Raw genomic sequence first — 27,663 nt, 5'->3', positions numbered from 1 at the left:
GTCACAGTTTTAATGTGCTCCAGACAGTTATATGGAATGTACTATAATTGAAATAAGACAGAAGAATTTCAGGAGGGAGTCTTGGGTAGCTGTATGCACATTTGATCTTTCTGTCAAAAGCAATACATATGTCCAAATCCTGCATACACTGTATCCCCTCCTTACAAGGTCAAACCAAGTCTACTCCTGCACATTGTCAGTACAACTTTACATGTAATCAGACATGGCCCAAGCAAACCTGCTGATTAAAGCTAGAGTTGGTAACTTTTTTTGTCACAGCTGCTGAAACTGTCACTATATTCTGATTGCAGTACATGAGACAAATAATGTGGAAAAAAACAGGCTCCTCTGGCTCCTAATCGCATTTGCAAGAATCCACTGCGCCTGGACAAAAACATAGAGCTAACTCCCCCCGTCCTGCCCAAAAGAGACTAAATGTTTTATTTTTGGATTTGAACTAATTTATGTTTCCTCATTTCATTTCAGCTCAAAGTGATCAAAGCCTTTGCTGTATTTTGCTGTTATTAGGGATGTTAATGATTAATAATTCATCAATTAATTATTTTAAATTAATCAATCCTCACTGGATAATCTTTTGTCAGGAAGAGCAATTTGTTGAATAAGAAAACTTAAAATAAAAGTTAATATGGGAAAAAAGAGAAAAAAATGAAAATGAGATGTTTTGTATCTTAGTAACTATTAATGATTAATTGTTTATCTTTTATCTTTTTAGGAAAATGTAGAAACACACACACACACACACACACACACACACACACAGGTGACAGGAGTCACTCCTCCGCGCCCTGCGACTCATTCCCAGATCGTCAAATACAGATGTTTTCATTCTGCCGAGGTGGATTCTTGCACATGTCAACAGGAGCATGAAGAGGAGATTTTTAATTTTCACACATCTTTTTCATGTGCTGCCGTCAGGATATAGTGACAGTTTCAGAAAATATGACAAAAAGTTATTTTTATAGAAGTTACCAACTGTAGCTTTAATACAAGTGTGATTTGGTTGCACAACATAACATACAGTACAAACACAATGACTGCCAATTGTAATAATCTGTCAACAACCTGTCAAATTAAACTTGATCATTTTAAGACCGAAAAACACCAAATATGACAAAAATTTAGTGTCTCTCCCAAAATATTGTTATTTTCACATTCACCACACCCGGAAACAGCAATTACAGCAATTGTGGCGAAGTAAATCGCTCTTTAAATCCATCCTAATAAAACAAAACACTTGGGTTAGACACAGAACACTGTTTCTCACCAGTGATCCTGTACTCCAGCTCTCCACCAGGACCGGAGTCGGGGTCTGTGGCCTTGAGAAAGCAAAGCTCAACAGGGGCCTGGTTCTCTGGCACCTCCAGCCCGTACCACGGCTTTGCAAAGACCGGAGCGTTGTCATTCACATCCTGCACCTCCACGCGGACTACAGCCTTGGCAAAGTTAGGGGGCAGCCCTCTGTCCCTGGCATACACTGGTAAGAGATGGAAACTGTTAAGCTGATGAATTGTTGGATCCCATTTTAAACTGAAGTAGTTGAAAGGTGATCTGTAGAAATTAATGAACTTGAGCTCAGTTAGTGTGTGACAGGTCAAATAGAGAATGTATATAGTAGTACCAGTGAGTGTGTAGTGGTCCTGCAGCTCTGCGTCCAGCTCCTTCGTGGTGGTGATGACTCCGGTCACAGGGTTGATGATGAAGCCTTCCTCTGTCACACCTCCATATGTCACTTGGCCATTGGAACCTGCATTGAAACAGAAAACAGACACAAATAAAAATAAATGGCCGGGAACTCTATGAAACTGGCAATAAAGAAAATAGGCTACATTCAGCATAATAAGGCCGTAATATTAATGAATCCAGAGCTGCATTGAGCCGCTGGCAACTCCTAATGAAAGCTCCAGAAACATCAGGCTCTGGTCAATGACTGTAACCACACATTTTCATTAGCATCAGCTTGTGGTTTGGTTTAAAGTCATTTGGTTTCTACAAACCATTTATGCATCTCTATTGTTTAGTTCCTACTGCTGGCAAATAGTATGTTCTGTGTATCAGCCGTACCTTTTCATTCATTTATACTGCATTGGATTTTGGAATATTTCTTGTTTTCATATCTCACATTTCTCCTACAACCATCCCTCTTGATATTATCCAGAATTCTTCCTGGCCAAGTGAAACAAATGGGTTCCTGTGCAGGCTCATACAAAATCTACAGACATTACTGGAATATTTTTGTGGAATTATCAAGCAGTACATTTTGCAAAATACCTCAATTGCTACCATAAAAAGGTGTTTTTCAAAGTTCTCTTGGGGTGCTGTGCCATGATGGCGGAAGTATTCAAATCCTTTACTTGAGTAAAAGTGATAATATCACACTGTAAAAATACTGCATTGAAAATGTAAATGTTAAGGGATTAAAAGTAAAGTAAAAGTTCTCCTTCCAGAAAAGTGTCCCCTGTGACTGCTATATAATTAGATATTATATCATTAGATTATTATTACTCATCTTTTAATGTAACCGCAGCATTTTACTGGTTTAGTTGGTTAAGTTGAAGCCCATTTTGAACTATGTTGTACAGGACTACCACTAAGAATTGTTTTCATTATGAATTAATCTGAAGATTATTTTCTTGATTAATTGATCAATTGTTTGGTTATTAAAATTTCTGAAAATAGTGTGAAATTTTGTTGCAATTACCCAGAGCCAAAAGTGACACCTTCACACTGTTTTGTCTGATCAACAGTCTAGACCTCAACTTTTTCACAAATACATTTAATTTTTTAAAATAATTAAAAGGAAAACCAGAAAATTGCTACATTTGTAGAGCTGCAACCATGTTTTTATATGAAACGATGATCAAAATCCTAGAATTATCCAAATCTAGTAACTACAGCTGTCAGATAAATGAAGTAAAGTAAAAAAAAGTAATTTCTCTTCAAAATGTAGTGGAGTAGAAGTAGAAAGTAGCATGAAAAGAAAAGACTCAGATAATTAGAAGTACCTTAAACTTGTACAGTGGGTCAGTACTTGAGTAAAGTATTTAGTCCGTGTGTAACTACTCACTATATTTATTCTTGATATTAAAACGACACGTTAAAACCCACCTTGGTCCCGGTCGGTGGCAGTTACTGTCAGTACGGTCGTTCCTGGTCCTTTGTTTTCCATCACCTGGGCCTCGAACTCGGCTCGTTGGAACACCGGAGCTTCATCGTTCACATCAATCACCTGCACAGACAGCACCTGAGAGGTGGAGAGCTGAGGTATCCCATGATCCTCTGCTACAATGGTCAGATTGAAGACCTCCTGCTCCTCCCGGTCTAAAGCTTTAAGGATGGAGAGAGAACCTACGAAAGAGAAAAAAAAAGACTCACTGAAAACTTTCCAGATTACTTCACTTTAAATCTCTTTTCTCGTTTTTTTTTGGTGTTGAAATCTGTGCGTGTAGATGTGTTTATTGTGTGTTTGAATTATTTTTGTGACCATGTAATCTTGTGTACCTGAGAGAGGCAGTATTTGTAAGCCTAGAGGACCAGTAAAACGAAACCCTTGCAGCTTTGCTTTATGAGAGTTTCCACAGTAAGCGAGAGACCACAGTTACTTCACACCAGCTATTCTGTTTCTATTCTGGCGCTCAAATGAAGTGAAGCAGTGTGCTGCAGTGCTTTATCATGTATCATGTATGATTATCACAAAACACAAGTGCAGGGAAACACACAGAAATAAATAAATACAACCTGGAAATCAAACTATAACCTCCCCTAAAATTAGGTTGTTTTTTCCATTTTTCTTTACATCATCTCTTAGCATTAGTTGGAGTGTGTTTTATATAAATGGTTCAGATAGAGTCTGTGAATCAGATCACTGCGTCTCAGACTCTGGCTTCAGTTCCTCTCTGCCCAGGACTACAAGGAGGGTCAGCCAAAGTGAAAAAATATGAGTGTGTGTGTGTGTGAGTACTCTTCGCAGCAGTGTACAAGTTTAGCTGGCATGCGGTGCCTGAGAGACGTGTGTAATTTATAAATGCCACAGCATGCCAAACACATACATCGTGTGTTGACTGTTGGTGTTGGAGGCCGAGGCGCAGATGATTCCTGTGAGGTTTTTCTAGCTCCCGTTGTTGCAGCCAAACGCAAACAGATGCAAAACATTTACTGTACTATTTCATCCTCCTCTGTAGTCAATTTAGTGTTACTGATACAGTATGGAGCACATGATAAAGGTGCTTTTATACCCTCTCTGGATTACCTTCGCTCACATGAAACTTTATTGTAATGCTACCGAAGATCTCAAGGTTTGGAAAGATACAAAATATGTCATACTGAATTTCGGGAAAATGTGCTGCACAAAACAGACAGAATTTTTTCATTTTAATGCATGAAGGATTTAATGCAAGGATTTGTATATTTTATTTATATACTGTGAAATGGATAAAGCTTTAATGATGAACAGCAGATATAGAATAAAATATCTATGTTCTCAAACAGCATGACTAAAATCTATGCTGCATCATAAGTAATTTTTATTTAAGATGCCAAAATGCAGAGTACTACAAATTAAATGTATCCGGTTCAGAAACGGAGCTTAATATTTAAAACCTACATGATTTATTCAAAGTAAGAAAAAGACGAAATACATTTTGTCAGTTTTCACTATGGGATGCCAGGAATGAGTTTGGGTGTTCTAACAAACCATCAACAGCCTTATGCAGCCACTGTAATAGTTTCTTACTTTGAATATTTCATATAGGTTTTATATTTTTAAAGTTCTGTTCATAAAGTAATTCTCAGAATTTTGCCGTCTTGCATAAAAATTACTGATGATGAAACACAGATCCTTTAAATGCACAATATTTTATATATTATGTTATAGCATATTACATTACATTACTACATTATTTATTCAACCATTTCAGCTCCACTGTCACCTTACTTTACACTGACAAGTTCTTGCACTGCACTCTGTCACTTTGGGATTACTGCACTTTACAACGGTTCAACGTTAACATTTTTCTTCACTTGCCCGGTTGGACAAGAAGGTCAGACACCTCTGCTCATTTATTAGCAGTTATCTAATAACAACAAAGACTAAAATTAATTGTTATGTTAAATCGAGGGCTGCGATGTCTATAAAATATCAGAAATTGTTTTGTTTCGTCAGTCTAAATACCAAAGATATTCAGCTTAATATAATAATACATAGAGAAAAGCATAAAATCTCCAGATTTGAGAGGCTGAAAACAGTATTTTCTGCCATTTTGCATGAAAAATTACTTTTGTCATGAAATCAATTATCAAAATAACAGTTTATTTCTTTTTTTTACCACTTGCCCAGTCTTTCAATCCTTATTGTTGAGCCCTGCCTTCCTGTCTCTGATCTGATAGATTTAAGATCCCTCAAAGAACTACCATACTACTCCAATAAACTAGTTTACAACTAGTCAAGAGCATCCATTAGACACTTAACTTATTATTCATCATAAGTCACATTTATAATGTTTTATGACTGTTAACATAGTGCGTTAGAAATAATAATGTGTGTTATAAGTATGGTCATAAAAGCATTATGGATGCATTATAGTTCAGCATGAATGCTTCTATAACTCACTATAAATTTGGTCTATATTGAAAGTAATGTTTCATCTAATTAAAGCTACTGGTGAATAAATGAAAGGACACATAAGAAACATTAGTTTTACAGTGGTTAATAAAACTAGCAGCGAAGCAGCCATAATGGGAAATAACAGAAAGTTCATGTTGGCAGCGCAGACGTATAATTTATAAGCAGTAATCAGGCTAATGATACCCCCCACATTAGCCAGGCAGTTTGGTAAATGTTTTCTCAATACAAAGCTAATCTGCTATTACAGTTATTATTAACCATGAGCTTAACACCACAGACTCTGAGAAACAAACCAGAAGTGAAATCAGCCCCTACTAATACACCCGACACTTGACAGTAATGAAGAAAAGACTTTCCTCCATCTGGAAGCTGCATTAAGTGTCCGTCTTATAGCTCCTAATCCCATCTCAGCCAGATCTGAGCACACCCACACCACCCGGCTCCGACGATGATGACGAGATTACACATACACATACGGTATATAAGATATCAAAGGCTGTCCACGTCCACCAGCCCAAATCGGTTCCCACGAACAAACCCGTCAAGAAAAGAACACTAAAACATTATTCAAGTGAAATATCGCTCGGAGGCACTGAAAGATCATCTAGTAAAGAGGGTTATGAGGGTTATGAGTGTTTTAGCAGTTGAAACCCTGTAGACGCAGCACTTCAGTGGGTAATTACAATCTTCTGGAAAGTTTTGTTCATCTAGGGGGCTTCTATTGGGTGGGATGCTGATTATCTATCAATCATGAAACCCAACAGAAAAAAACTACGTACCACTCTTGCTGTGTTAAATCATTCAAAGCAGGATTGTAAATGCATGAAATGATGTGAATTTTACCCTAATCATCTCTTGATGGAGTGTAAATTGGGTATTTATGGGGAAATCCCTGCTCTGCACAGACCCTGTTATACATTATTGTAACATTACTATATTTTTAGATGCTGAGTCTCGTCCTAAAAATAAGCTTACCAGTGTTGGGGTTCAGACTGAAGCGACCGGCGCTGTTTCCTGCCTGGATTCTGTATGACACTCGGCCATTTTCTCCTTCATCTTCATCTCGAGCCATCACGTACAAAATCACAAACCTGACGATGGAGATACAAACAAAATATCAGATTATAACAAACATGACAATAATTTCCACTTGCTTGAAGATATAAAAGTTAATGTACTTGATTATTTTTTAGCCCTGGAAGTGCTAGGATACCATAACTACTAAAACTCCTGTAACCTGTCATTTTGACATCAATATCTTTATCCCGTTAGGATATAAAGGGATACAGTTTGTTTAATTATGTATTCATCAATATGCATGTCATCACATATAGTAAATTGTAATAAGTTAACAGCAGTATTTTTCTGTAGAGTAATTAGTAACCATCACTTGAGTCCACATCAGACTTGAGACCACTTGCAAAGTTTCTTCGACAGACACAATGATTGTTGCTAAGCAATCAAGATGCATCTCAAACCACACGAATACTTGACAGCAATTTCCATGCAGGCTATATTGCTGCTTATTACATGGCTTTGTCAATTAGAGCATTCTCAGGTCTGTTATTTCTGTATAGCACACCGTTGCTATGTATAACAGACCATTTCTACAAAGAACAGATTGTTGTTGAGGCCACAGTTCTGACCATAGACTCTGGAGGAGCAATAAAATAATTTTTAAATCCATAAAATAATTTTAAAAATTATATTTTGTGTCATGTTATTGATTGTTTTTGGTAAGTAACTATGTAATAAGTGGGATAATGCACAGTGAGCAGGCCATTATTGTGAAATAAACCCTGGCAGGGTGGCAGTGATTTTTTTTAATTTAACAAAGTTATTGCACATATAATTTAGAAAATAGTTTCATTCTAGTGTTACTTTAGGGTTCTATGATGTTCTTCTCTCGTGGCCTGATGGATGAAATCTGTCAAAGTAATGACAGAAATGTGTATTGTCGTATCAAAAAAAGACTACAGTTAGACATGCCACTCACCCTACAGGCTGATCCTCCATGACGCTGACCGCAGACGGTGAGCTGAAGACAGGAGCGTTGTCGTTTTCGTCCGTCACAAACACTCGGGCAGTGACCGAGCCCCAGCGCCTCTGAGAGGGATCCACTGCTTGGTCCGTGGCCCGCACCACCAGGTAGAGGGTTGGTGTAGACTCGCGATCTAACTTCTGCCCCAGGCTCAGGACTCCAGTGGAGGGATCCAGGTTCAGGAGGTCAGGCGTGTCGGGCCAGTAGTGCTCGATGGAATAAAGCAGGTTACTGTTGGGTCCGCTGCCGTCCTATAAAAAAGAAATGAGATGAAATACACAGTTTGATCCAACAAGGAAAAACACTTAAAATCACAAGCGTGACAGTTCATTCTTGTATTAGTGCCGAGCCACAAGGGGGAAAAATAAGAGGAGGAGGATTTTTTTTTTAATTTAAACTTTTAAATTTTGCATTTTAAATTTTGCATTTTGAGAATACAGTCAAAATGCATATTATGCTTTGTAATATATTCTGTTTCACACCTGATCCACAGCCTGGAAGGTATATATGGAGGCCCCCGTCTCTGTGTGCTCTGGGATCACAATGGTGACGGGATCTTCTGTGAACTGGGGGGCGTGGTCATTGCTGTCCTGCACGTTGATATCCAGCTGTACTAGGTGGCTGCTGGGAAAAGCTTGGGAGAAGTCAGACACCTCAATGTGCAGCGTGTACCTCGACCCTTTCTCGTAGTCCAGCTCGCGAACCAGGTACACGTCACCCTTCAAACGGTCCACCATGAAAGTCCCATCTCGGTCCGTCCCCCCCACTACCAGGTAGGTCACCTGGCCCTCCAATAAAGCAGATTCTTGCTGGTCGTGTGGGCGGACTGAGCCAATGACGGAGCCCGGAGGGGCCCCTTCGACTGTGTTCAGAGTCATGGAGAGCACGTTGGGTTTGGGGCTGGACTTGGAAGAGCTAAGAACCTGAAAGAAAAGAAAGTAGTTCTGTTGTAATATGTCCCAAATTATCCTCCAAGAAAGTCTAATAAGGATCTAACAGTAGGAAAGACTTTAGTTTACAGTACAGTTCTGTTGTTATTGCCTGCTAATAAAGTCTAATAAGAGTCTCACAGTGGGAAACAATAGAATTTAGTTTACAGTACAATTCTGTTGTAATGTGTCCCAAATTATCCTCTAATAAAGTCTAATACGGGTTTAATAAAGGTTTTAAATACTGTCTTATAAAGAACATATTATTTGTGTATTTTGTAAAATTTGATAAAAAGTACGGCTTGTTACTTCTTAATAGCGTACTGTAAAATAAAGTGGGACCTTAAAGTGTGAAGGTGGATGCTGTGTTGTGCATGTTACTGGATCTGTCTTCTTTTGGTATTCTGCAGACAAAGAAGCTATATGGCTCTCACCCCAGCCCATCCCTAAACATAGCCTTGGGCTGTAGTCTGTTTCTGTTTTCTTGCTATTACTATAATAACCCTCTCAGGCATTCTCATTGTGCGTGAAGACATTATGTACAATCCTTCCAGTAAATATCTTGACACTGCAGCATTTTGGCTTTGAGATGAGAGTCAAGAGTTTCTGACCTGTGACAAAATAATGATGGAGGGTGTAATGGGAGGGAAAACTGTAAATATTCCAGTTCAAATAATGCAGAGCAATAAGCGCAGCCTCCATATGCTGCAGTCTGGTCAGATGGAAAACAAGTGCGTGCCAGGGGGCTTTCGCCACTCCGAGCAACAGCCTCAGGGTTCAATATTGTTCTGGGACAGATCAAAGAGCTCTGAAGACAGCAAACAAAAGCAGATTTTAACAAGCTCTGGTTTCATCATCCAAAAAAATCCATACGCAGAGCATGCCTCGCTTTTGTTAGCAAGATCTATTGCAATGAATTGCATCTTTTCTATATTGAACGTGAATAGAAAGGATAGACTTACAAGAAGACAGACATGATGTGGGTAGTGTGAATAATCACAATCAAAGACTGACCCAATGACAGACATTTACAGCTATAATGCAACACAAACAATATATCAAAGGGCCACATGTTTCATTGTCTTTGCTTCACTGCAGTGATGCAGAAAGCAAAAAAAAAATCATCTTCAATAAGTCTTGATATTTAAAAAAAACCAAAAACTTTTATTTGTTTTTTTTTGTAGTCTTACTTGTAATTGAGTAATATTTAACAGTGCTTGAATACAGGTTTTCAGTACTCTTTCCACAACTAACTATTTGTACTGCTTGGTTTTCCGCAGTGTTTTTTTCCTATACAGGCTATTTAGTGTGTGTACTGTAGTACTTGTGGTGTACAGCAGTATCCCTGTGTCTGATTTTACCCACAGCTATGTGAAATGTTATCTCAAAATCATTATCTGGAAATGTTAGCTCATGAGAGTGTTTGACTGTGTCGTTACAGTGAGTGTGTACGTATGTATCACTGCCTGCTGCTACCGTACAGTCGTATATTCCCTTTCTCTCTGTGTGATTTGATGCAGCTGGCTCTCATCAAATCTCATCTGGGAGCATTTGATTCCAAGGTGCCTGTTTCCCCTCTGTCTAATCTCAGTGTTGCACAAGCAGGGTGCAGGCGAAATCTAAGGCAAGCACTCCGGCTGTAATTAGCATCCTTTTCCTTTCTGAAATCACATCACATAAAAACACTGAGCTCAAAGCTGCACAGTCAAAGCAAACCACCACCCTTCTCTGGCCAAATGCCTCTGTGGCAGACCATTTTTTTTCCTGCTTTTGAATTCCTGATATTGTATGTTGATATGCAGGACTGACCCTCCGAAAGAAAGTTCAGAACAATAACTCAGTCCAGACCAGCTCCCTCCTGCAGCTCAGGGTTTCTCACCTTGGGTTTTGGTTACCCCACTAACTTTCGGGGCAGGAAATACACACTAGATTGGATAGATGCTTTTGTTTGTACAGGCACAGGTTCAGTTTCCCTCCTTCTCATATTTACCTCCTATTCCAATTCCTTTGACAGTTATACTGTTCACTTTGTGCACAGTTTGAGGAAATTACTCGCAGCGAGGAATGCAAAAAGACTGAGGTAATGTGTAGATGTGACAGTTTTAGGTTCGGTCATCAGACTGATCTTTGTTTCCAGTTGCCCGATGCCTTAGAAATGATTTGGAAACTCAATAAATGTGCAGGCGCGTGTACATGCAGCTGAGGGGTGGATGAGGAGATGAAAATGTACAGATCATGTTTACCTGTATCTGTAGCTGGCAGGTGGAGCTGAGGCCTGGTGTGCCGTGGTCAGCAGCGATCACAGTGAAGACGTATTCAGCCCGCTCCGCCCATCGCAAAGGGGAAGCAGTTCTCAGCTCGCCACTGGTTGGGTTAAGGGAGAAACGCTCTGCTCTGGGGCCTGTAGAGGATGCAAAAGATATGGATATCAGCTCAAAGTTAAGTTAAATGGAAAGTGCTTTTTATGTAGAAATGCACTCACCTGATAAAGAGTAGTATACAGTCCCATTCTCGCCCTCGTCTGGGTCTTTAGCTGTCACTGTCCCAACGACTGTCCCAGATGGAAGCCCCTCCATCACCTACACAAGATGGATTTTTAGTCATGTTAATGTATTTCTCTAACATACCATGCCTTTTCTATGTACAGTATCTTCCTATTTCCTATTCCTTATCTCGCCTTTGTTTCCTTTCCAACACTGTGATTATTAAGATGTGAAAGGAAACTGAATTGTTGCTCATATTTCATAGGATCAGGGGTGCCCAAACCTTTTCCCTTGGAGGGACAAAACTGAAACTTAATGGTGGGCCACAGGCCAAAAACAGCTATAGTGCTATTGTACTATATTGTTAAGATCCAAAACAGTACTAGGATCTCAAGTTGCCTTGATTGACTTCCTCTGGAAAGTGTCACACTGTCTGCTGCATTCAGATTATAAAAAATGAATAATTTCAGATCCTACCTATTTAAAAAGCATTTTACCTTAGAAAAAATAAAAGGGCATAAACAGTAGGCTTAGGTGACTGGATAAGCATATCAGCTATGAGTCCATCACTGTTTCGTCTGGATGCAGACTCTAATTCATTGGCACAGTACACACCCACTGAGTGGAAAAAGAAGGGGCAAGAAAACAGCCTGTGGAGCCAAAACATTTTCACATCAAACCCTGTGAAGTGAGGATTTATTTTGACCAAACTAGAGTTGGTGATTGTTGGAAAAGGGAAAGACTAATCAAGATGGTTTTGGTGAGTTTTATTTTATTTTCATGTTGAGTTCAAATGAAGTGTCTTTCACAATGACTTCACAAAGCAATCAAACTTGTCTCTGTTTGGTAAAAGAGATAAACTTAGATTCAGAAGGTGTACGGTTGCATTCTTCTGTTTTTCCCTGTAAGAACACTTAGTTCCTGAGCAAATATAGTGGCGGTTACTGGTTGCTAGGATGACGTTGGTATGCTGGAATTTTAATATTTCCCAACCTTAACCATAATGAATTTAACTTTACCACATTCAAAAATGAAAAGCACCTTCAACAAACTTTTTGTGAATAAAAGTTTGTTGAGGGTACTTTTCATTTCAAATATTTATTATATTAAATCATACAGTATATTTTATTATATTAAATCATACAGTATATGTAAGTCTAATCCGTCATTCTCACCTGAAGGATCAGCTCTCTGTCTGGTCTGGCATGAGTGAAACTGGGGGCGTGGTCATTTTCGTCCAGCACGGTGATATGAGCGGTGCCAGTGGCGCTGCGTGGAGGCGTACCCCCATCCTGTACAACCACAACTAGTTGGTAGCTGGACTGCTGCTCTCTGTCCAGGGCAAGGCGGGTGCTTATCTCACCTAAAGGAAAACAGCAGGAGCGAAGGCCTTAGCTTGCATTACTTGCAATAGTTAGGGAGTAATTACCTTGTTCATTTAACCAACAAATTGTTAATTCCTCAAGGGAAATCATGCTGGTGTTAGTGCTGCTTAGGAAGTAACTACATTTCATCAAGTGTAACACAATTACAACAAACTGTTTCAAGTGTACTATTACTGTTCTTGAATTCAAATAGAAGACATTTTTCACCTGTTTGTGAGTTGATCTGAAAGTGCCTGTCTGTGTGCAGAAGCCTGTAGGTCAGTCGAGCATTTAGTCCGGCGTCTCTGTCCGTCGCAGACACCCTGCCGAAGCCTGTCCCTGCCAGCAGGTTCTCCCTGACAGCCAGGAACACCCTCTCCTGGCTCAGCCTGGGGGAATTGTCATTCTCATCAGTTACGGTCACCCTGACTGTGGCACTGCCAGTTCTCCCTGCTCCTCCTGGGCCTGAAGTGGCCAGGACCGTCAACAAGTACATGTCTTTGACCTCTCGGTCCAGAGAGCTGCGAACAAACAACCAACCACTATCCGGCATGATGCCAAAACCAGCAGCATCACCATCAGGCCTGAGGCGGTAGGAAATAGAGGAGGAGGAAGATGAGGAGGAGCTTCCACCGTTGCCAGAAGCTTCTATATTGAGAGCTCGAACCTGGAGGAAACGTGTGTTGAGAGGTGTGTTTTCCCGTAGCTCTACACGGTAGGTCAGGGTGTCAAAGTTGGGACCTTGTGCATCTTGCGCTTGGATGTGGACCACAAGGGTGAAGGTGGAGCTAAGCTGTGGTGCTCCACCATCCTTGGCAACCACCTGAAGGTCATAGCGTGGGACACTTTCGTATGACAGACTCCCAATCAGACGCACCTCTCCACTGCCCCGGTCAACACCAAACGTCCTCTGGCCACTGCTGCCTGCAGCCCCAGCAGAGACCAGGTCGAAGCTGAGCTGACCATTATGACCAGAGTCCTTGTCGGTGGCTTGAATGGTGTAGATAACAGTCCCCATTTTGGTGATTTCAGGTAAGAGAAGGGACTCTGATGAGGAAGGGAGGAAGGTGGGGGCGTTGTCATTGACATCTGAAATGGTGATTCGTACCCTACTCGTGCCATATGCTGGAGGAGAGCCGGAGCGAGCCTGGATCTCCAGGTCAAGACTGGAACAGGTTTCATGGTCCAGAGGAAGGGCAGTGCGGATGGTGCCAGAGGCACTGTCCACTGTGAAGTAACCATCAGGGTCTCCGGAGGAAATGGAGTAGAAGATATCCTTAGAAACACCTGCATGGAAGATAAAGGAGACAGCAAAAGAAACAAAATGAGTGTCGGAAAAAGACAAAATGACTTACAGGGGCTGCAAAATTTCATAAAATAGTTCAAAGGCATGCCATAAAATTCCCAAGGTGATGTCTTCAAACTTGAAAATTAGTTTACAGTAGGGCATTCACAACTACTGTCTATTATTAGTAGTCATCGACTACTTCCATGGCAGGCATTAAGAATAACTATACAAAAATAGATAAACTTCTCAATAATGGTCTCGCTTACTGGTGTAGGTCATATATTAATTGACTGAGGCTGTTTCATAACCAGTAAAAAACTACTCATAGTGGCTTTAACTAAATTAAAACATACTGGCCATGTGTCAAAAATGCCATAACAAGTCCAGGTCCACTTCTAGTAAACAGGGACGTGGTGTGTTTATGTCTCATCTCAGTGTTAATGAAGGGCTGGATTCAGCAAAAGTGGGTGAAGAGACCGAATCAGCAAAAGCCCTGTACAGTTATACACATTGAGATAAGTGTTATTCTGGCCACTACACCACTGACAGCACTTCACTCTGACTCCCACTCAGAATTACAGCCCCATCCAAATCCATTTCCCCATCATTAATAGTATTGAGAGAGAATAAAAGTCAGACCACAGTGAAAATAACCCCCACAAAAGCCCACACTGTGTGATGGATGTGATTTCTTAATGGAGTGCATACTCTTGTGTATTTGTACAACTGCTGAGGTGAGAGGTAAGAAGACATCATACACACTGCAACCCATTAGTGCATTTTTGTCCTGGTGCAACTGGTTGCATCACACAAACAGGTTACCCAATGCAAACCATGTAAAGTAAAATGATAAACACTGAAGACAGAGTTATAGAAGCACAAAGAGGAAAAACCAGAGGACTTGAGAGCACAGACTCAGACTCCTCACCTGTCTTAGCAGCAGCACGGACCACTCCCACCGCTGTCCCCCTGAGAACGTCCTCAGACACAGTGAAGAAATACTGGGCCTGTTCAAACACGGGAGACGCCACCGAGCCTCCCACCACGCTCACGTTTACCCTGGCGTTGACCGGCGCTGTCAGACCCCCGCCGTCCTCGGCTGATATCACCATGGAGATTACCGTGTTGGCTTTGCCGTGGAGTGAGCGAGACAACGAAATCACACCTGTAGAGGAAGAAAGGTAAGTAGGAAAAGAAAAGTACTCAATATCCTTTGGATTTTAAACACTGAAGCACTTTCACAAGTTATCTTTCCTAAATCCCGCCTGTTTGAACTCTTGGCCACTTCTCTTCCTGCTTGTTTCTATACTTAGTTAGCTAGATATGCTATGTGCTGGACAAATTTTGAAATATGGCTAAAAGATGTTGCTGGAAGACCTTTAAAAATGACACATCTTGAGTTAGCCAATGTTAGCAAAACACTGGCTAAGTAACTAGCAAGCTAGCTAATCCCATGGTTTTCAAAGTGGGGTCTTCTGCGGCTTTGTGACGTTGCGTGTCTGCCGCGGTTTTGTTCCGTCATACGAGCGACCGGAATTTCCACCAGCAGCGTTTCAGAAGCAGCTGAGCGTTTTGCCCGTCTGATTATGTTTACTTGCTCTGATTTTGCTGATTAAGTCCTCCTTCCTTGCTCTTGTGCTTCTACCGTGGATAAGCAGGCTACGTAGTTTATTTTCTGTCTGTCCTCATGATCGCGAGTCTGCACGGGGTCTTTTATTTTGAAAATTAACCGGATTCTCTCTGCCTTTTCCGTGCCTGACCTCCTACCCGTTCGACCTCATCTGTGCTAATTGATGCGCCATCCGTCAAAAATAGACTTGCTGTTATATATACTACTACTATATTCTCTAAATTCTAATGCTAATACAAATTCTAAAATGCGCCGCAGTGCATCAGGTGTAAACAGGTGTATTGACTAGAATGATCGCGAATCGGTCGGAGTGGTGGCTAAGAATATCTGAGCTGCATGGCTTTAGCAAATTGTAGGGAAGATTAAAGAAATAGCTAAAATAAATAACTAAAATATAATACTTATTATTATTATTATTATTAGTGGTAGTGGTAGTAGTATGAGTATTATTTTGAAATATAATTTATAATGTATATATCAGGGGTGTTTTGACTCATGGGCTACACAGAAATACATTCATTTGTTGGGATTTTGTTGGTGTTGCTGCCTATATGTCTAAGTTACCTAGTTAACTGTTTTGCTCTGTAGCAAAACTTGAGCTAACTATCTAGGTAATCGACATCTAATTATAACAATAATAATAATAATCTAATGTTATGATAGGTCCCCCAACAACATGTTTTAACCATCCTCAAAATTTGTTTTCTTTTGCAACACTGAATATAGCATATTGGCTATTGGCACACAGAGCAAAAATGGGGAAGACTTAGGAAGGTCAGTAGCTTATATTTGTTCTGCTGTTAGTAAACTCACACATGCTATTGTATCACGTTTTAATGTGCCATAGAGACTTACAGTGCTTCAAACACACATGTACCTGTGTCCTTGTTTAGAGTAAAGAAAGCAGATCCTCCTCCAGGTACTGCGCGGTAAGTCACCCTGCCATTCTGCCCGGCATCAGGGTCATTCGCTGTTACCTTGACGACAGACGTTCCTGGGGCACTATGTGTACTGAGGCTGACTGTGTAGAGGACTGGGTAGAAGGTGGGCCGGTTGTCATTGATGTCTACCACTGAGACACGCACACGGGCCACTGAGCTCAAACCACCCTGAAAGAGAAGATTTTTTTTGGATTAGATTTGATTCTAGATATTTGCATTCAAATATAATTTTAGCAGAGTATGCAAGGTCACATCATCAGGCACAAGTGATATTACTGACCTTAACTGACTGGTCTACTGAGACAAACAGAGACTAAATCATAAGAATAGTTGTTTTAGTTAAACCACATCCTCCCTTCCTGCACTGTATATCCCCAACGATAACATTCAATTCGTTTCCTAGCCCTTGGTGGAAAGCAACAGTCCAGGACTTTCATGTTATGAAACTTTGACAATAGATTTATGTCACACCGCTAAGACGAAAGCAGCTGCAAAACAGAAAGGATGAGTTCCCGGTTGAAGATCCCTGAATATGGAGCCAATCAACCGTAGTATGCATTTGTCAGTGAGGGGAAGAGCTTGCACTCATTACACTGTATCTGCGGGCTTAGTTTTACGAGCCCATTAAAAACAAGGATAGTTGAGACGGAGGGAACAGACACCAGCTGAAGCGAGCGGGGAATGTGCTGGGGGTGGGAGACAAGATGCATCGTGGGGGTTGAGTTGTAAATTATAGGCCTGAATTCAATCTTCACCTGAACTGGGGTAAATAAAAGAAATAAAAAGTATGAACACTACAACTAATAAGAATACATTTAGAGCAATGGTTATGCACAGTATGTAACCCAAGTATACACAAGAGAATGAATGCTTTATTGCGCCTTATGTGCATCCAACATGATTAAGTGATACTTTAAATGTGCATGAGTCTACTGGGAAGACGCTAGAGCAAAGAGTGTGAATGTAATGTGGTCAAGTAAAGCATCATCATATTTAACTTAAATGGTATCTTACAGTAAAAGCTTATTTAAACTGACTGTTTAAATGGATCTGTTTTCCTACTTCTTTACCTTTTTCCTGCCCACACTCCCTCTCTGTTTGCTCTGATTGCTTTGCCATGCCGCTGCGGTTCCCCTTGGTTTTTTTTGAAGACACACAGTAAGAGACAGGACGCTGTCTTCTTCAAACATGTCTCTTTGATCAGATTTATTTGAGAGCGGCTGTACACATCTTTAATTTGCCTTCAGCTTGAAGCTTTGATGAGAAGGAGCGTTACACACTCAGCAAACTATGTGTTTGGTCATGGAGTAACGCAACGAAATATGCTACTGCTTCGGTTCTAATTCGACTGCACAGAGATGCAAAGGTGGATGTAGCATGTAAGTTTTGGGAAAAGTTTGGCTGCACATCCCTGCCATTTTTGTGTGACTAGCTTGCTATAGCTTTAGCAATACCTTGCCTAGTCCACAAACAGAGTGTGCACAGTTTTGGCATGGGTTTGTAGATAGTCTGGCAGGTTGGTCTTGATCACATTGAATTAAATGATTGGATGAGCTTATTACATGCCTGCTAGCCACAGATACCACATTTTTCTCTTTTTGTCAGATATTTTGACATATTGATTGCTGCTGGAATGTAAAGAGAATTTCAACAAATATAACAAAAATGCTTTTTTAAATACAGTATATTACCTAGCCTAGCTTTAAAGGAATCGTTTGGGGGGAAATATTTAGCTTTTTTGCTTTCTTTGTGAGAGTTGGATGAAGCTACCACCAGTGGCCACTTATTTTAGCTTAGCACAAAGACAGGAAACAGCTAACTTGACTCTGTCTGAGAGCAACAAAATCCACCTAGTAGCTTCATTACCCCTGAAGCTTGGTACTAAACATATTATTTCTGATATTTAATGTGCACAAATCCCACAGTAAGTATAAAACCACTGTAGGATGGCTATTTTCCCCTGCCTCCAGTCTTTTTGCTAAGCTGAGCTAGTCTGCTGGCTGCATAACTTCATATTTATCATATAGACATATCGATCATCTTGTCTAACTCTTGGCAAGAGAGCGAAGCATATTTTCCAAAATGTTTTCCTTTGAGGATTGATTTGTCTGACAAGATGAAAGGTTTACAGAGATCACATGTACTTATTGTTACTCCTCAGAGCAGAGGTTCTCAGTTTTTTCTCAGCCAAGGTCCTCTTACAAGATAGAACATACCCCCTAACGTACAGTCTATTCCTTGGAATAATTTGATGTAGCCTAGTTTTTTTTACACTTAACTATGTGAGAGACCAGCACAAGAGTAATGTACTCAGAGGTAGTTTCCACCATTAATGGATGATGCCTGTGGGACGTATACTTGATTGACAGGAGGGGGATTTTCATATATATATATATTTATTAAGAACTGTAGATTGTTAGTTTAGAATATAATCTATAATCTACTTGTACTGGGCCTCAGAGCACGAGTTAGTGGGCCACATGGTTAGATCAAAAGTTAATTTACAAAACCATTTAATTTAATTGATTTAATTTAATAACTATTTTATATCCGGACGTACTAAAAATTCACAGAAATAAAATTGTCTAATTAAAATTCATAATTTAAGCAACCAAATTCACTTTAATATCACACCAGTTTAGACCCACATCAGGCAGAGGCAAGCATGTTAGCTAGCTAACGTTCCCTTGAATGCAGAGACACATAATGGACCGGCTTTTGGAAGATGGTGTTTCAAAAGTACTATAACATCAGAAGTGGGCCTTAATTTATAAAAGGTTGAGAGCCCACGATGTAAAGGAATGAATCTGAAAACCTTTCATGGACCAGTGGCAGAGTGCCACAAACCCCCTTTTGACAACCACTCTCTTAAATTAAGAGTGTTCTTACTCCATCTGTTGCAGTGACGGTCAAGTCAAACTTGTCCAATCCCTCATCCCGGTCTAGAGTGGTGCGGGTGCAAATCTGACCAGACTCCTTGTCTATGCTGAAGTGGGTTGGTGCTGTACTTCCAGAGCCAGAGCCAGAACCCAGGGTGTAGGTTATAGCGCCAAAGGAACCACGATCCTCATCCGTGGCGGACACCTGCGGGAAAAGAGACATGAGGTAAGACATGGACGGACGGTCCAGCGGTGCCAAACAGCCTGTGAGACATAAGGATTTCACACGAACACACCCAGCAGGTCCAGAAATCTGCGTGAAGGGAAACCTACATGTGTCATAATTATTATATACGAGCTAAGGGTCTTTCTGTTATCACAATAATGTCCCGTAATACAGTCATCTCACAGGCCCATACATCTGCACTTGTCCAAATATCACACACCATAGCCCTACTTGTTATGATTTCCAGGGTGCTATAAAAACCGAGCATCTGTGAGAGCAATTCACTTTTATAGATCACATATAGGGTATGTAAAAAAAAAAAAAAAAAAAAAAAAAAAAGACAGATCTCCCCCGTAGTGTGTTAGAAAAACTGGCAAAGAGACAGGTGGTGCAGCGTTACCATGGATACAGAGGGAGGAAACTGACAGGTAACCTTTAGTGAAAGAGAGGAGAAAGGACAGGAGGGTTTTGACAGAGGTTGCGATTTTGGTTCAGGGGTCAACAGAGGCACTTTACACAATGTTGGAAGGTCAAGTAAGTGACACAAACCTATTTTAAACTGGCTTTTAAATAAGATACAGACTGACTGACTGGGAGAGCCACTTAAAACTCACACCTCAGACATTAATCCATGCTCCATATTTCTCCTACAAAGGACTTCAAGCTGTTTACAAAAAGACTCACATGAGACAGAAGTCTTGACCCAACCCTTGACCTCATTTGTCTCATCTGCCTAACATCCCTCTTTCTACCACACACACACACAAACATACATTGTAGGCGCAGACTAAATCTATTAAAACATTAAATAAAACCCATAATACAACAAAGTTTTCCTTGCAAAACACAAAAGGGAAATGTCCTGCATGCTCCGGGGTCCCGCCTCTGACTGAAGTTTTATACTGGTCCATAACATTGTTTGGTGGCGTTTATGGTGCTTGTTAAAAGTAGCATTCGCCCTCAGATCTCAAAGGCTTGAAGGCGAGCCAAGATCCAGGAGGCTTCATGACATCACTGCCTCTCTGTCGTACAGTCGATTCTCATTCAGAAACAGCAGGATATCCGAAGTGTTTGATTTCCTGGAAACATTTGTGTTAGTTTCTGTTTTTGTCTAACTACTGTTTCTGACAAATTAAAAATATTCTAATGTGTCCAACAAATCCAATATGTAATATTAAATTATATATATTCACAACCATATAGTGGAAATTTTCTGAAAACTCCAAGTTCACAAGTTGTGACATTGTCAGAAATGATGCCATGTAAATAAGGCCATGGACATTATTTTTTTAGTCGGGTGGTTGGTTAGTTTCCTGCATTGTGTGACCTGCTTGCTAGTTTGTTAAATTGGTCTCTAGACACCAACCATTTTGGGAAGAAAATTAATTGCCAGTTATTGCTAATCAATTAATCGTTTCAGTCATTTTTCAAGCAAGAAAAAAATTGCTTGTTCTTCTTAAATGTGAAGATTTTCTGCTTTTCTTTGTCATTTATGATCATAAATAAAGAGTCTTGGGGTTTTAGATTGTTGGTTGGACAGAGCTCTAGGAAATTGTGACGAGCATTTTTCACATTTTTTTATGTTTAATATAGTAAACAGTTAATCATGATAAATAATCAGATTAATTGAAAATATTTTTTAGTTGCAGCCCTTGTCTCCCCAGTATTTTGCTGTAATATCCTCACATAGATCTGCATTCTTTTGATGCACGTAGATGTTGCCTAAGTGTTTTTCACCCTAACCAACCTCTCAAAAAAGGTTAAAATTGAAAAGGACACAAGTAAAAGATACATTTTTTTATTTCAGAGCTTGTTGTGTAATGATTTCATCATACGTCTGAATCCTACATCTGAACTTGGTCTGTCCCTGAACCCCACAGAGCAGAGGACCACCATAGCAGACATCCGGGAATGACCTTCCTTCCGTCCCACCAACACATGTCTTCACCATTATACTTACCTACTGGCTACAGACAGACAGACAGACAGAAACACCACCGCCTAAACTCATACTGTTGCTCCTAAAGAATATTAAAACACGGGAATATTAGAGCGGTTGCGTTGCCGTGGCTAGACAGTTGTGGTTTTTGAGGGGTCATACTGTACCTCCTCCTCTGGCCCGTGTTTACAGCTGGGGGTTTTAGATCATTGCTGGGACTTCCTAGAGAGTAAAGTGTTGAGACTAACACTATCTTTGGGATCTATCTCATGTCTGGCTGTTCGTCGTATCTTTCTGACTAGTCTGTGATGGATTAGCCACCTGTGGTGATGAGAACTGGACGAACGCACACACTCTCACACACAGAGACACTTGAATATATGATGATCCCATCCTTTTCACTAAATCTAATTAAAGAGGCTTAAACACCCATGACCGCCCACCTGGTCATAGGGTGACTTCATCCTCACCTCTATCTTTGTCCCAGAAAGTCTGCAGATCACAAACAAAGACAATGGAAAGGGTGTTCAACCCTGGATAAGGCAGCAAAGGAGACACGACTGAGTTTTTTAGATATATGACATACAGGGTTTGGAAACAGTATGAGCATGAATATGCTTGGAAGTAGATTTTGAATGGAGGATTGGACTAGAAAGAAGCTTGCATAGAGGCTGGGAACATGAAGAAGAGCAGGACATTGATTCGCTACACACCCTAAAATTTAAATACCCTCTGCAGTATGGTATAGATTCTCCATGCTGGAAAAAAACATGCAAGAAAAACACAAGGTTGCACCAAGAAAAGGGCTATGCAAACACACTTTCATGGAAAACTTGGGAGCTATAAAATAAAAGATGTAATGATTTGAGTTTTTCTGCTGCAAAACATACAGTGGCTATATGGATCCAGGCTTGAAATGCTGAAGTAGAACATAGCAGATAATTCAGACGAATAAAGCAGAGATGCAGACGTGAGAAGTATTTTGTTACTGCTCTTGAGTAGAGTTTTTAGGTATCTGTACTTGAGTATTTATTTTTCTGCCAAATTTTTACTTTTGCTCCCTACATTTAAAAAAAAAATGTACTTTCTACTTTGTACATTTCAAAAGACATAATGACTAAAACAGTGCTAAAGACCTGAGACAGACAGGCAGACATGGCCATGGAGAAAAGCTGAGGTTCAGTTTTCTTTGTACAGAAACAGCAGGTTGAGTACAGGTTGAACCAGTACTTTTTCACTTTTGAGTAAAAAAGTTGAATTAGTAGTTCTAGTTTTACCAGAGTCTTTTTTTACACAAGAATCTGTATATCTATTTGAGCAAAAAATTGGTATACTTTTACCACCTCTGCAGAGACGAAGACAAACCTCCAAAGCTGGAAGACATGACAGTGCTGTCAAAGCACAACAGTTTGAAATGTGTAACAGAAGAAAATCATATCAACCCTCCTGCAAAGACAGAAGCTTGTAAGGATCAACTCTGTCATCAGTACATTTCCCTCCTGTCAATTCATCTGACAGCACAGCACCATTGTTCAGTTTACAGTACACGGGCCAGAAGGTTGGATCAAACTGTCATGCAGATTTGATACCAAAAATTCCCAGTTCGCTGCACTGTCCTGCATTTACATCACTTATCTTGACTTGAATGGCACAGCAAAGCCAACAAGATAATCTAGTAAACACACACACACTTGACATGTCTTCTTAAATCAGGAGATCTGGTAGGCCAGACAAGGATGTTTGCCAGGGAGGAATTCCTCCCACGCCAGAGTCTGTCTCTCATCCATGACCAGCCAGCCAGCCTTGCATCTACACACCTATTCCTCATCGTGCTCTCCGGAGGTGTCCCGCTGTGATAAACATACAACTACCTGGCAACACATGCACAGACAGCAGCCCATACCTTTCAACATCTAAATCTCTCGTGCTCTTATGCTTGCGTCTCTGTGATATTTGTGGTTACAATGCCGTATGGATCTTTCATATTTTCACAGATTTTGGTATGAGGGTTTATTTTTGATGGCAGGGTGGTCTAGTTGTATGAAGGCCTGTTTTTTTTTAACTGTAAGGTCAAAAGTTTGGTCCCTGTGTTTTTATATAGTCTACAGAAATGCTGCGGATAAAAAGCCACAAAATAACTCCTTTTACTCCTTACATTACTTCTTGCTGTAAAAAGTAAAGTAACATGTTAATTTTGCATTTCAAAAACTCTGTTGTGTTACAATTTAACAGTATTTCTACCACTGAAACCGCCGCCAGCACCTGTCACAGAAGGATGACTTTTTTGCATTTACTTTGAGGACAGACAGTCTGTGGTCTCAAGGTGGATGTATTGAATAAATTCCCCGTGATCAAATCCTTCTTTGATACCTTCCAGCGTGCCTGTGGAGAGGGTTTTTAGCCTGTGAAGTTTCATCAGAGGAACTGACTATCTGACAAACATTTTGGAAAAACTAAAGAGTGAACTATAGAGAACATTGGCTGGGTGAGTTGAAAAACCTGCGCACTTTTGTTGTTTGTATGTCGCCATGTCTTTTATAAAGCTATCTGGTTCATTAGTTGCGTGTTGCAAAATGATGCATTGCAGCTGTGAAATAAGTGTCTGCCCAGTTCGCTGTCACGTTGTCCAGGCAATAATAGCCAATATGCACAAGGAATTGCAAAGAGGTTTTCATTTTTGGTAATGCAAGTAGTTCTCTCACGAGTTACTTTTCTCAGTGGCTTACACTTTAAAAAAATACTTTTGAATAGCAGTAATCTTGTAATGTAACAGCTTACTTTAGAAAGTAACACCATCCAACACTGGTCGAGAGCATGACCACTGCACCTCTTCAGAACATCATTCTTCACTGTATGTTATTTTGGATGATGCAGCATTGACAAATATGAGTTTAGGTTGAGGGGAAAAAAGTCACATCCTATGGTGGTCATTATTATATTAAAGAACCATAATGGTGGTTTTGAAGGCATGAACTGAATCTAATGGCTGCTTGGAAGGTGCTGAATGCCTGGAGTGTGGTTCGCTATGGAAAATGGCCTGCAGTAAAGCTAAGTACACACAATTTGTAGTTAATGGGCTTAAACGTGCAAAACCACCAATGTGGTTCTTTTTTGTGGGAGCTCTGATATATCCCACCTGATGGGATCACGAAATGCAGCAGTGCATGGAGAAAACATTTGGTAAACATGCACAGAAGCGGAAGCATTGATGATAGCGAGCTACTGTGACAAAAATCAGCATAATCAAAATGTATTCACTCCAATACTATCAACTATTACTACGGAAAATTAGGTAATATCCACTTTAGTTTGTCGTGATACATTTGAAACTCCAACATAAAGAGTCTTTTGGATGTGGATGTTCAGATTGTATATCAACTTTGTCATCAGAGACAGGAATGTCAGCTGATTTTTCAGCTTTTTATATGATGAGAACCACACTCATATGACAGCAACAAGGCTCAAAAATGTCTGCCTTACACACGAATGATAACTGACCTGCAGACTGCAGATCATTTAGACCTGATAATCACTTCTAGTATTCATTATCTGACGTACCTGCTGTGTAGTTCCCTTTTTGACTTTGAGGATATGTACTGGCTTTTCATTTATCAGTGGAAAAATCATCAAATGCATGGCTTCAGTTAAGCATCTGCCAACCATCTGAACTTGTAATACATGAAACATAAATTCATCCAGCATGCTTTCAGCTTAAGATTTTCATACAGTGCTTTGATTTACCTATCGTGTAGTGCGTTGACCGACTACTATATATCTGTTAAAAGACGCAGTCAAAGTCTCACACAGCACATGTCAGCCTGGTAAGGACTATGTGAAAAACAGTCAGGAAGAGCGTGCCGAGTATCGGACTCAGGCCTGAAGTTTTTTGTCCATAGAGAGCCATTCATCCCTGGCTGGGACAGTAGAGAAGCGATCACTCACTGGAGCATTAGCAAAGATCCAGACCTCATCATTCATTTGCCTCACGCTTCTTCTTCACAACCGCCCTCTCTCTCTTTATGTCTCTCTGCCTTCCACTTAGCCTTTCTCTATCACATGCTCCCACTGTCACTTCAATTCTCCTTCTGCAGATACATGGATAGCTCTCCAAGGGTGCGCTTAGATCTCAGCCCTTTCCTATCTACAACTCAAAGCTCACACACATCACAGAGTCATCTGTCAGCGGTATTTAAAGCTTATAACTGACCCATCCTAAGTCCTGCCCCTTTTCACCAGAACCTCAGTCAAACTCCTCCTTTCCTGTTTCCTTCTACTTCATGTGCTCATTTTTTTTGTTGAAAAGAAAATCAGTTTTTGAAGATGACTAAAAGATGTTGCTGAGTGACCTGTAAAAGCTTCAACTTTTGGTTGAAATATCAAATTTTTTACCATTGCATGTCACTAACAATATTTAATGGAAGGGTTTCTATAAAAAAAAAAGCATGTCTGTGAGCGCTCACCTTTTTGTGTTATGTGTTAAAATCCTGGTCCCAGTCTGATTCAAACAACCAATCAGGGTTAGCTAGCACTTAAACAAGGGTCATACTGGTTCTACTTATCTTGGTGTCTTCATGTCTTCTTTATGTCTGAGTCAGACATAACTAGGCGGTTAGGACAGACGTTGGTTTGCTAGTTAGTTAGACACTTCAAACCCAACAAAATGGGCACACATATTTGGTGTACAGTATTGTCAGATGGAAAGTACAGCATTTTTCTGCCACTTTAAAATTATTGTAAAACCACCATATATACTGAAACAACCTGGGAAGGAGCCAGGAGACTACATTGAATGGCAAAATACGGCATGTGCGCCATATTACACGGAGGTTCTGTTGTCTGGACAAAACGGCAACTGTGTGTGACAGAGTCAGTCACAAACCCTTACACAACCAGTTCTTATATTTAATTAAAACAAAAGCCCCATCTACAATGTGTCACTGCTGTCCCGCTGCTTGATCAGTGATGTGCTATAGCAGCATGATCGGTGGTGCTGATGTGATCAGTAGCTCTCAAATCACAAGGTTTCGTTGTACATTCTGGTTGTTTTGAAATTATTCATCGTATATCATACAGTTGTTAAAAGTTTGGCACAAATAAGATAATTATTGTACATCTTGCAACACGGTTGGTGATTTGGTGGGAGGGGCTTAGCAGGGGGATGTGAGGCAGCAGAGAGGTGTACACTCAGACTGTCTTCTACAGCTTTAATGCTGCAGATAAGAACTACTCTCCTCTCTGGGATGTGGTGCAGTTGTGGCAAATGATACTAGTTGGCTAACGTTTGCCGCAAAACCTCACGAGTGACAGGTATGACATCAGCTGAGTTGTTCCAGGTTTTATTGACTTTTACTTCTGTACTGGATTATGTTTTGTCTTTTGTCCTCGTTCACCCCTTTCCCTCTCTGTCCCTCTCTCGTTCATTATACTCATGGCTTTCTCCCTTCATGCTGTACTATATCTCCTCTCTCCTTTCCTCTCTTCTATTCTCATCTTCTCCAGATGTGGGCGCTGGTCCAGGTGGATCCTGCTGTTCTCTGCAGTTTGTCTCTGTAAAACATCAGTTAGTGTCAGAGGGAGTCTGCGCACGGCCCCTCGGACGCAGCTGCAGCTCTACTGCAGCTCTGGACTTTTATAGCTTCTCATGAAAGAGAGGGACAGAGAGATTCTATAGGCTTACGGAGTAAAACCTGTAAAACACAGAGAGTTGTCCCAGTCTAATCTACTCTTCCTCTGATGTTTATAAAGCAATCATCATCTCCGAGGTCAAACAGGCCAGGAGGAAACCTAATATTGATGCAAATGTTGTCGAGCCATATGAAGAATTAAAGGATAATTCTGGTTTATTATAACTTGGATCTTACTTTAATAGTTTTGGCCATCATTTCCCTAAGATATGATGACACTATAGCATTGCAATGGACAGGTACACTAAGTAAACTGTAAAAACAAAAAAGCTGAGAAAATGCAAAAGTCTGTACTGCAATCAAACTCAAACTCTTAAGTTTTGAAATACACAGAAAAATATCTATAATATTAGTAGTAAAAATCGGTAGTTGGTTCAAAACTAACTCCAAAATCTATCACAGTGATCTATTAATTTATTGCCTTGAAATTGTGAGTTGTCTCAAATTTTTCATTTTTTACAGTGTACTTATTATACTTTTTTTTTGCGGTTTTCCTTCAATTTCTGTTTCAAGTTTGGAAAATCTGTTTGTTTTGTTTACCAGGACTGTTCATGGTTTCTTTTCCCATCTGACTTATTTTTAGGGATGTCACCACATTCCCAGATCTCAGAAAATAAC

The 27,663-nt window shown here is 40.2% G+C and overlaps 1 protein-coding gene and 1 long non-coding RNA gene across 2 annotated transcripts in view; one reads left to right on the top strand and one right to left on the bottom strand.

Annotated features, from left to right (window-relative positions):
* Positions 1-27,663, bottom strand: part of dchs1b (dachsous cadherin-related 1b) — a 121,728-nt gene that overhangs the window by 12,192 nt on the left and 81,873 nt on the right. Inside the window, exons 5-17 of the mRNA XM_084731314.1 lie at positions 19,207-19,401; positions 16,254-16,485; positions 14,675-14,911; positions 12,687-13,745; positions 12,270-12,457; positions 11,094-11,190; positions 10,855-11,012; positions 8,165-8,605; positions 7,638-7,933; positions 6,617-6,732; positions 3,127-3,366; positions 1,640-1,765; positions 1,286-1,495 (exon numbers count right to left, since the gene is read on the bottom strand). Coding sequence (XP_084587440.1) covers positions 1,286-1,495; positions 1,640-1,765; positions 3,127-3,366; positions 6,617-6,732; positions 7,638-7,933; positions 8,165-8,605; positions 10,855-11,012; positions 11,094-11,190; positions 12,270-12,457; positions 12,687-13,745; positions 14,675-14,911; positions 16,254-16,485; positions 19,207-19,401 — 3,595 coding nt within the window. The remainder of the gene's footprint in view (positions 1-1,285; positions 1,496-1,639; positions 1,766-3,126; positions 3,367-6,616; positions 6,733-7,637; positions 7,934-8,164; positions 8,606-10,854; positions 11,013-11,093; positions 11,191-12,269; positions 12,458-12,686; positions 13,746-14,674; positions 14,912-16,253; positions 16,486-19,206; positions 19,402-27,663) is intronic.
* LOC146319062 (uncharacterized) lies at positions 14,792-27,383 on the top strand. The gene is made up of 3 exons (XR_014771605.1): positions 14,792-14,927; positions 19,221-19,422; positions 26,861-27,383. It is a non-coding gene; the product is annotated as an uncharacterized LOC146319062 (long non-coding RNA).

Source organism: Lutjanus erythropterus, chromosome 11 (assembly GCF_056507025.1).
Source record: "Lutjanus erythropterus isolate fLutEry1 chromosome 11, fLutEry1.hap2, whole genome shotgun sequence".
NCBI classification, from domain to species: Eukaryota; Metazoa; Chordata; class Actinopteri; order Lutjaniformes; family Lutjanidae; genus Lutjanus; species Lutjanus erythropterus.
This window is presented reverse-complemented; position numbering and strand designations above follow the sequence as displayed.